The sequence below is a fragment of the Hemibagrus wyckioides genome, linkage group LG11 (assembly GCF_019097595.1).
Source record: "Hemibagrus wyckioides isolate EC202008001 linkage group LG11, SWU_Hwy_1.0, whole genome shotgun sequence".
NCBI lineage: Eukaryota > Metazoa > Chordata > Actinopteri > Siluriformes > Bagridae > Hemibagrus > Hemibagrus wyckioides.
This window is the reverse complement of record NC_080720.1, coordinates 1,743,757-1,753,351: the sequence shown is the minus strand read 5'-3', so window position 1 is coordinate 1,753,351 and position 9,595 is coordinate 1,743,757. Positions and strand designations below refer to the sequence as shown.

General features: G+C 41.2%; 1 protein-coding gene across 2 annotated transcripts in view; it reads left to right on the top strand.

The window, feature by feature from the left end:
• Nucleotides 1-9,076, top strand: part of gabrb3 (gamma-aminobutyric acid type A receptor subunit beta3) — an 85,966-nt gene extending 76,890 nt beyond the window's left edge. The window contains exons 8-10 of one of the 2 annotated variants that reach the window (XM_058403720.1): nucleotides 3,614-3,858; nucleotides 4,450-4,503; nucleotides 8,397-9,076. In XM_058403720.1, the coding sequence (XP_058259703.1) occupies nucleotides 3,614-3,858; nucleotides 4,450-4,503; nucleotides 8,397-8,735 (638 nt within the window). In that variant the 3' untranslated portion in view covers nucleotides 8,736-9,076. Of the gene's footprint in view, nucleotides 1-3,613; nucleotides 3,859-4,449; nucleotides 4,531-8,396 lie in introns of both variants that reach the window. The other variant, XM_058403719.1, reaches the window with a different exon arrangement.
• The last annotated feature ends 519 nt before the right edge of the window (nucleotides 9,077-9,595 follow it).

Genomic DNA, 9,595 nt, shown 5'->3' with positions numbered 1-9,595 from the left:
CCTTCTGCCATCCGACTCCCTGCTCCCTTATCACGAGAAACTCCATTATGATTGATATGACAGCTTTAAATCGCTAATCTACTGCGGTGCATTGTGGGAATTCATATTTCATATCATTTAAACACTACAGCAAACTTTTTACAGCCGTGTACCCCTTTAACCGTAAAAACTTCATGGATCTCCTCAGTACAGAATCATTTTACAAGCTAATCAAAATGTAGCCACATTATGTAAATGTCTACCATAAATTCTGGACAATTTATTGGTGCCTTGAAGGTTTTTTTTTTTTTTTTATGAACATTTCTCTCCTAGAACCTTCTTTAAGAGCCATGGCCCTGATCTGTGCTTTTAGACATAAGGATAAAATAAGAAAGGACCTGCACTGATGGTTTAAATCAGGAGTGTCCAACCTAGCTGCAGCCACACATGTTGGTCTTGGTTATTCTGTAATCTCAGGTGTTGCTTCTGCTAGGTAGAAATGTAAATCTGCACCCACCAATTTTCTCGCTTGCATTTAATACAAATGACAAATTGTCTTCCAAGTAGAAGTCATTTTTGGCAGATAAGACCACTAAACTCTCTAATGAACCGTTAATGAACCCTTGAGGAACCATTTTAGAGTACAGACTCCAAATTACTGGATGCTAAAGATCAGAGCTTATGAGGGTGTATGTGCCAAGAGCTACAGGCCCTCATGGACTACAAGGTTCCAGCGACACACTGAACTCCTTCAAGGACAGCAAGAACTTCCACCCATCCACTGTCAAAAGACCAGGAGCTCTGAAGTACAATTTTTGCAAGGCTTTGCGATCCAGCAACATATCTGGGCGAGTGTTCAGAGAGTTCACAGATAACTGGTCCTGACAGATACCTTCAAAATTCAAGCCAAGAAGTCATCCCACTTTGCTTCTAGCCTACCACCATCATGCCTCACTGACTACAGTCCGATATCATCATGAACTACAATGATCAGCCATAACATTATGACCAGCTGCCTAATGCGTTGGTCCTAAAACAGCCCTGACCTGTCGAGGCTGTTTATTGGATTTTCCCAACAGAACATTGCCCAAAGCAGGACACTGCCTCCGCCGGCTCACCTTCTTCGCATAGTGCATCTTGGTACCATGTGTTCCCCAGGTAAGAGACACACCCGGCCATCCACGTGATGTTAAATAAAACGTGATTCATCAGACCAGGTCACCTTCTTCCATTGCTCCCTGGTCCAGTTCTGACGCTCACATGCCCATTGTTGGTGTTTTTGGTGGTGCCCTGACCCTGACCGGTCTGTAGCTATGCGGCCCCATACACAACAAACTGTCCTGCACTGTGTATTCTGACCCCTTTCTATCAGAACCAGCATTAACTTCTTCAGCAGTTTGATCAACAGTAGCTCGTCTGTTGGATCGGATCACACGGGCCAGTCTTCACTCTCCACGTGCATCAGTGAGCCTTGACCGCCCATGACCCTGTCACCAGGTCACAACTGTTCCTTCCTTGGACTTCTTTTGATAGATACTGACCACTGCAGACCGGGAACACCCCACAAGAGCTGCAGTTTTGGAGATGCTCTGATCCAGTGGTCTAGCCATCACAATTTTGTCCCTTCGTCAGACTCGCTCAAATCCTTACGCTTGTCCATTTTTCCTGCTTCTAACATCAACTTTGAGGACAAAATGTTCACTTGCTGTCTAATATATCCCACCACTAACAGGTGCCATGATGAGGAGATACTCAGTCTTATTCACTTCACCGGTCAGCGCTCACAGTGTTATACCTGACTGGTGTACATCAGAATCCATACTCTACACCACAGTGGAATAGCTGCAGGTTCATCTGGAGTACCCTTTTAAGGGCTCTAAATGTTTTTATGATTGATGCAGAACTTTGTAACAAAGACAAAAAGCAGAACACTTTTTTTTGGAAAACAAGAACCCTTAATTATACAACAAACCCCTGAAGAACCCTCGTTTTCTAAGAGTGCATGAAGTATATGGGTAAGTTTGTGGTACAAATATTTAGCTGATTATTTATTAATTGGTGCCTAGAACCTTTAAAATTTTGATATCTTGGAACAATTTGTCATTCTTCGGAAAAATGAAGATGTCTTTAAAGTGTAAGGCAAGTGAAAGGTTCTTGGTCTCCATAAATGTTCTGCTTAAAACACAAAGTTCTTATTGAGGGAACCTGTAAAGGTTCAGTGTAGACCTTTACAACAAGGTTTTCAACAAAATAGTTTCCACAGAAAACAGTTTTAATTCTTTTATTTTATATAAATTATTCAATTAACTTTTAATAATTCATGAAGTACCTGTAGATGTTCACCTGGTGAGTGTGTGCTGCACTTTACACTTTTCTCAGTGTTGCTGTATTTATGAGATTCTCCAAAAGAAACATTGTCCAAAACACAAACTAGCAGCTCCAGCTTCAGGTTCTTTACAGCTTCAGGTTCTTTACAGCTTCAGGTTCATTACAGCTTCAGGTTCTTTACAGCTTCAGGTTCTTTACAGCTTCAGGTTCTTTACAGCTTCAGGTTCATTACAGCTTCAGGTTCTTTACAGCTTCAGGTTCTTTACAGCTTCAGGTTCTTTACAGCTTCAGGTTCATTACAGCTTCAGGTTCTTACAGCTTCAGGTTCTTTACAGCTTCAGGTTCTTTACAGCTTCAGGTTCATTACAGCTTCAGGTTCTTTACAGCTTCAGGTTCTTACAACTTCAGGTTCATTACAGCTTCAGGTTCTTTACAGCTTCAGGTTCTTACAGCTTCAGGTTCATTACAGCTTCAGGTTCATTACAGCTTCAGGTTCATTCCAATTTCAGGTTCATTACAGCTTCAGGTTCTTTACAGCTTCAGGTTCATTACAGCTTCAGGTTCATTCCAATTTCAGGTTCATTACAGCTTCAGGTTCATTCCAATTTCAGGTTCATTACAGCTTCAGGTTTTTTACAGCTTCAGGTTCATTACAGCTTCAGGTTCTTTACAGCTTCAGGTTCATTACAGCTTCAGGTTCTTTACAGCTTCAGGTTCATTACAGCTTCAGGTTCATTACAGCTTCAGGTTCATTACAGCTTCAGGTTCATTCCAATTTCAGGTTCATTACAGCTTCAGGTTCATTCCAATTTCAGGTTCATTACAGCTTCAGGTTTTTTACAGCTTCAGGTTCATTACAGCTTCAGGTTCTTTACAGCTTCAGGTTCATTACAGCTTCAGGTTCATTACAGCTTCAGGTTCATTACAGCTTCAGGTTCATTCCAATTTCAGGTTCATTCCAATTTCAGGTTCATTACAGCTTCAGGTTCATTACAGCTTCAGGTTCATTACAGCTTCAGTTGATAATTAAAGCTTCTACTTGGAAACTTCTCTATCAGGGAAACATATGAACCTTTGAAGAACCCTCTCAAAAGCTCTTTTTGAAAGAGTTTTCTCCAAATTATTGCTCACTATTTTCTTCATAATGTCTGGAAAAATGTCCGGTGTTTAAGATGCAGTATTTATGAGATTCTCCAAATGGACATTGTCCAATACATGAACTAGCAGCTCCAGCTCTTTTTCCCATCGTGAGGAACCCATGTCTGAAGAACAAATGACCTTATGTTAAAACTCAACTCTTTTTCAGGTATCACGACTGTCCTCACCATGACCACCATCAACACCCACCTCCGAGAAACGCTGCCCAAGATCCCCTATGTCAAAGCCATAGACATGTACCTGATGGGCTGCTTCGTCTTCGTCTTCTTAGCCCTGCTGGAGTACGCCTTCGTCAATTATATCTTCTTCGGACGAGGTCCTCAGATGCAGAAGAAAATGGCGGAGAAAGCCGAGAAAGCCAACAACGACCGGACCAAATACGACGGAAATAAGGTGACGCCACTTCCTGCAGTGGTCATTTTACCGCCCGGATCCCGGAAAGCGTGTAGCGCGGCTGTAATTTTAGAAAGGCTTGTCTTTGTTGATGAGAACGATGAGAAGATGATGAACTTGAGGCAGATTAGAAACAGACAGATGGATGGAGTTACACCACACAGCAGCTAGATTGCAAGACCAAAGCTCTTAGCGTTGAAATCTAACTGAGTGATTGAGTTAGCGTACTTTTAGCATGCACTCCACGGCGGACAGATGGAGAGATTCTGAAGAAATTAGCTGATAAAATCACCACATCGTCCTGATACGCATTAATCCCATTCTTCTGCACCGCCGTTCCTGAGAAATGTCCAGAGAAACGTTTAGCTGTGACAACAAACCACACGCGCTACCTAGCGCTTACTTAGCATCTACTTAGCATGGCTTACTCTTCACAGTGTAACTACACAGCGAGGATACAAGACGTGTTGTGTAGTTTTATCATCTTGACCTGTGTGTGTGTGTAGAAGATAAAGGTTCTTCTTGTGTGTGTGTGTATGTGTGTGTGTGTGTGTGTGTGTGTGTGTATGTGTGTGTGTGTGTGTTTTTCAGTCTGCTCAGGAGGGAGGGAACTGCAAGGCGTCAGGAGTTAAACAGTCCAATCAGGTACAAGGTCACCGTCACTCACGAGGGGTGAGTGTGTGTGTGTGTTTGTTTGTGTGTGCATGAGTGTGTGTGTCTGTGTGTCTGTATGTGTCTGTGTGTGTCTTTGTGTGTGTGTATGTGTGTGTCTGTGTGTCTGTGTGTGTCTGTGTGTGTGTGTCTGTGTGTGTCTGGGTGTGTGTGTGTGTGTCTGTGTGTGTGTGTGTGTCTGTGTGTGTCTGTGCGTCTGTATGTGTGTGTGTGTCTTTGTGTGTGTGTATGTGTGTGTCTGTGTGTGTCTGTATGTGTGTGTGTCTTTGTGTGTGTGTCTGTGTGTGTGTGTCTGTGTGTGTGTGTGTGTGTGTCTGTGTGTGTGTCTGTGTGTGTCTGTGTGTGTCTGTGTGTGTCTGTATGTGTGTCTTTGTGTGTGTGTCTGTGTGTCTGTGTGTGTCTGTGTCTGTGTGTGTGTGTGTGTGTGTGTCTGTGTGTGTGTGTGTGTGTCTGTGTGTGTGTGTCTGTGTGTGTCTGTGTGTGTGAGTGTGTGTGTGTGTGTCTGTGTGTGTGTGTGTGTGTGTGTGTGTGTGTCTGTGTGTGTCTGTGTTTGTCTGTGTGTGTCTGTGTTTGTCTGTGTGTGTCTGTGTTTGTCTGTGTGTGAGTGTGTGTGTGTGTCTGTGTGTGTGTGTCTGTGTCTGTGTGTGTGTGTGTGTCTGTGTGTGTGTGTGTGTGTGTGTCTGTGTGTGTCTGTGTGTGTGTGTGTGTGTGTCTGTGTGTGTGTGTCTGTGTGTGTGTGTGTCTGTGTGTGTCTGTGTGTGTCTGTGTGTGTCTGTATGTGTGTGTGTGTCTTTGTGTATGTGTGTGTCTGTGTGTGTCTGTGTGTGTCTGTGTGTGTCTGTATGTGTGTGTGTGTGTCTTTGTGTGTGTGTATGTGTGTGTCTGTGTGTGTGTGTGTGTGTCTGTGTGTGTGTGTGTCTGTGTGTGTGTCTGTGTGTGTCTGTGGTGTCCGTGTGTGTGTCCGTGTGTGTCTGTGTGTGTGTCTGTGTGTGTGTGTGTGTCTGTGTGTGTGTGTGTGTGTCTGTGTGTGTGTGTCTGTGTGTGTGTGTCTGTGTGTCTGTGTGTGTGTGTGTCTGTGTGTGTCTGTATGTGTGTGTGTGTGTGTGTCTGTGTGTGTCTGTGTGTGTCTGTGTGTGTGTGTGTCTGTGTTTGTGTGTGTGTGTGTCTGTGTGTGTGTCTGTGTGTGTCTGTGTGTGTCTGTGTGTGTGTGTGTGTGTGTGTGTGTCTTTGTGTGTGTGTATGTGTGTGTGTCTGTGTGTGTGTGTGTGTGTGTGTCTGTGTGTGTGTGTCTGTATGTGTGTGTGTGTGTGTCTTTGTGTGTGTGTATGTGTGTGTGTCTGTGTGTGTGTGTGTGTCTGTGTGTGTGTGTGTGTGTCTGTATGTGTGTGTGTGTGTGTCTTTGTGTGTGTGTATGTGTGTGTGTCTGTGTGTCTGTGTGTGTGTCTGTGTGTGTGTGTGTGTCTGTGTGTGTGTCTGTCTGTGTGTGTGTGTGTGTGTCTGTGTGTGTGTGTGTGTGTCTGTGTGTGTGTGTGTGTGTGTGTGTCTGTGTGTGTGTGTGTGTGTGTGTGTGTGTGTTTAGACTCTCCATGTCACCATGTAACTTTTCTGTGTTAATGCTTCCTTTCTTTCTTTTTTTTGGATTGTGACTTTTTCATTCTTTCCTCCTCACTCCATCTCTCTCATTCCTCCTCACTCCATCTCTCTCATTCCTCCTCACTCCATCTCTCTCATTCCTCCTCACTCCATCCCTCTCTTTCCTCCTCACTCCATCCCTCTCTTTCCTCCTCACTCCATCCCTCTCTTTCCTCCTCACTCCATCCCTCTCTTTCCTCCTCACTCCATCTCTCTCTTTCCTCCTCACTCCATCCCTCTCTTTCCTCCTCAATCCATCTCTCTCTTTGCTCCACACTCCATTTCTCTCTCTCCCCCTCACTCCATCTCTCTCTCTCATCCTCCCTCCATCTCTCTCTTTCCTCCTCACTCCATCTCTCTCATTCCTCCTCACTCCATCTCTCTCTCTCTCTCATCACTCCATCTCTCTCTCTCTCCTCATCACTCCATCTCTCTCTCTCCTCATCACTCTGTCTCTCTCTCTCCTCCTCATCACTCCATCTCTCTCTCTCCTCATCACTCCATCTCTCTCTCTCTCCTCATCACTCCATCTCTCTCTCTCCTCCTCACTGTCTGATGTCTGATCTGTAATTATATTCTGATTCTTTCTGAAAGAGATTTGAGAGGAAAGAGAAGTAAACAACAGATTTTATACTCAGCACGTCCTTTAGGGAAACGACAACAAGCTCGATTATCTTCACTAAAATAAACATCACAATATTTTATTTATATTTTTTTCTTTGCTTTAAAGGAAACTTTTTTTTCTTCAGTCACTAGACTCAGTTTCTGTAACACAGCAATTAAAGCAGTACACAATTACTGTAAAATAAACACAATACACACTTACACTAAAAATATTTACACACAATCTTACTGTTAAGTAAACTTCTCAAAAATGATGAAAAAAACAACACACCTTTAAAAGCTTACTGGTACAAAAAATACTTTTTACTGGAATTACTGAAATTAAAAAAACATGATGAAAATCATGTCACCATTTTATTATTTAAAACTTAGAAAAACATAAAAGAGTATAAAAAAGAGGGAATCCCGGGTTCGAACAGACAGGGGCCTTTCTGTGTGGAGTTTGCATGTTCTCCCCATGCCTGTGTGGGTTTACTCCGGGTACTCCGGTTTCCTCTCACAGTCCAAAAACATGTACATTAGGTTGATTGGTAATTCTAAATTGCCCATAGGTGTGTGTGTGTGTGTGTGTGGTTGTCTGTCTATATGTGTGGCCCTGTGATGGACTGGTGACCTGTCCAGGGTGTACCCCTGCCTTTCACCCTGTGTGTGCTGGGATAGGCTCCAGCAGATCCCCCTGACCCTGATTAGGAATAAAGTGGGTATAGAAAATGGATGGATGGATGTTTAAAAAGAATTCTGTTCATTTTACTGAAAAAACAAGTTTTATTTTGGGAGAAAATTCTATTAAACAATTATTAATAATGCAAAAAAAACCCACACCTTTAAAATCTTACTGGTAAAAACAAATAGTGTTTTACTGTAATTAATGCATTATTTAAAAAAAATACATTTTTACCAGAAAAAATAATTACTTCTCTAAAAAATGTAACATACTGTTAAAAATACTGTTACAAAATTTGCTATTAATAAAATTACTGTTAAAATTCCTGATAAAAAATACTATTAAAGAATTTACTCTAAAGGTTACTGATATAAAGAATTCTCTCAGAAAATGCCAAAAAAAAAAAAAAAAGCTAATAGCTGCGGTCCTGTTAAAAAAATTTATTTAAAAAAATTTAAAATATTAAAGAATTTTTGGAAAAAAATTTAAAATGCTAAAAAAAAAAAAGTTTAAGTTACATGTATGCTTTTTTGTTATTTGACTGTAAATGAATAAAAGTCACTCTTCAAATTCAAATGCTTGCAGTAGATTAAAGTCTGGCACTGTTCCTATCTCTCATGTCACAGTCCAGGTGAGATTTATGAGACTCCTCCGTGTCCAAGGTGAAGAGATTCATGATGTTCCTCGCTGAAGCAGCGCTCCAGCTTGTCTGAAAATCTGGGAATAAATCATCTTCTAAAAATGCCTTTTAATTCACTTTTCCAACTCCGCTGATGTGCAGATATCAGGATTTGAACATTCAGCATTCCTTTTTTCTTTTATAGAGAGACTTGTGTTTTGTTTGCAAAAAAAGAAAAAGCAGTCGGTGTTATATAGCTCCGTGGCTCGATCGTAGATCACTGCGCGAGAGCATCAGAACCGCGCTGATTCTGCTCTTTCCTCACAGGTGGACTCTCAGGGGAACATCCTGCTGACCACGCTGGAGATCCATAACGAGGTGGCGGGGAACGAGATCACCACCAGCGTCAGCGATGCACGAAACTCCACCTCTGTGATGTTGGAGAACTCAGGGATCCAGTACAGGAAGGCTAGCGGGCCGCGGCGGCACAGCCTGGAGAGGAGCGCGCAGCCCAAGAAGGCTCGACTGCGCAGACGCTCCTCGCAGCTGAAAATCAAAATCCCGGATCTTACAGACGTCAACGCCATCGATCGATGGTCACGGATAATTTTCCCCTCTGTCTTTTCCCTTTTCAATCTCATCTACTGGCTTTACTATGTGAATTAACAGGCCACGCCCTCCCGGCGTTCTTTCCTCCTCCTTCTTTACACTTTCTGTTTCCATTTTAAACCTAAAAGACGATTTTTTCTCCCTTTTTTCAAGGACAGGAAATTTTTCAAGGATCTTTTTCTACGTTTCTCCGCAGCAGACGATGTGCTCACCTAATATTTAAAAAACAAAAGCGTGTATAATATATCATTTACATGAACACACAATACAGATTTTATAGACACTGAAATTCTGAAGCCATGAGACTTCCGCATGATGCCATAACCATGACCTTTTTATCGGCTCATATCCACCTGCATCGAGAAATAAATAAATAAATAAATAAATAAATAAATAAAACCAGAGAAGAAAACACGATTTATAAAAACAAAAATAATATAAAAAAATATTTTAAAAATTCTAACCAATAATAAGAGCTCTGTATTAAAAAACCAAATGGTGGAAATGCAATATCGTGTGTATTTAGGTTTGTTTCATTATAATTTTTTTCCATCAGCAGTTGTGTTGATTTTTGATGAATATTTTAAAATATAAAATATTCTCACATATAAACGGATGATTTGTGCTGTATATAGCCACGTTGTGTTATGTTACGTTATCTTGTGTTACGTTAACGCTTTCGGGACATGGGTCATTTTACTTATTTTTTTTCACACACTTGGTGTAGATTCTTCAGTATATATATATATATATATATATATATATATATATATATATATATATATATATATATATATATATATATATATATATATATATATATATATATATTTCACTTTTTCTTAATCATTCAAGCTCATAAATAAATGAATAAATAATTGGGGAATGTTTGATATCAGGGCCCGTATATGCATTAT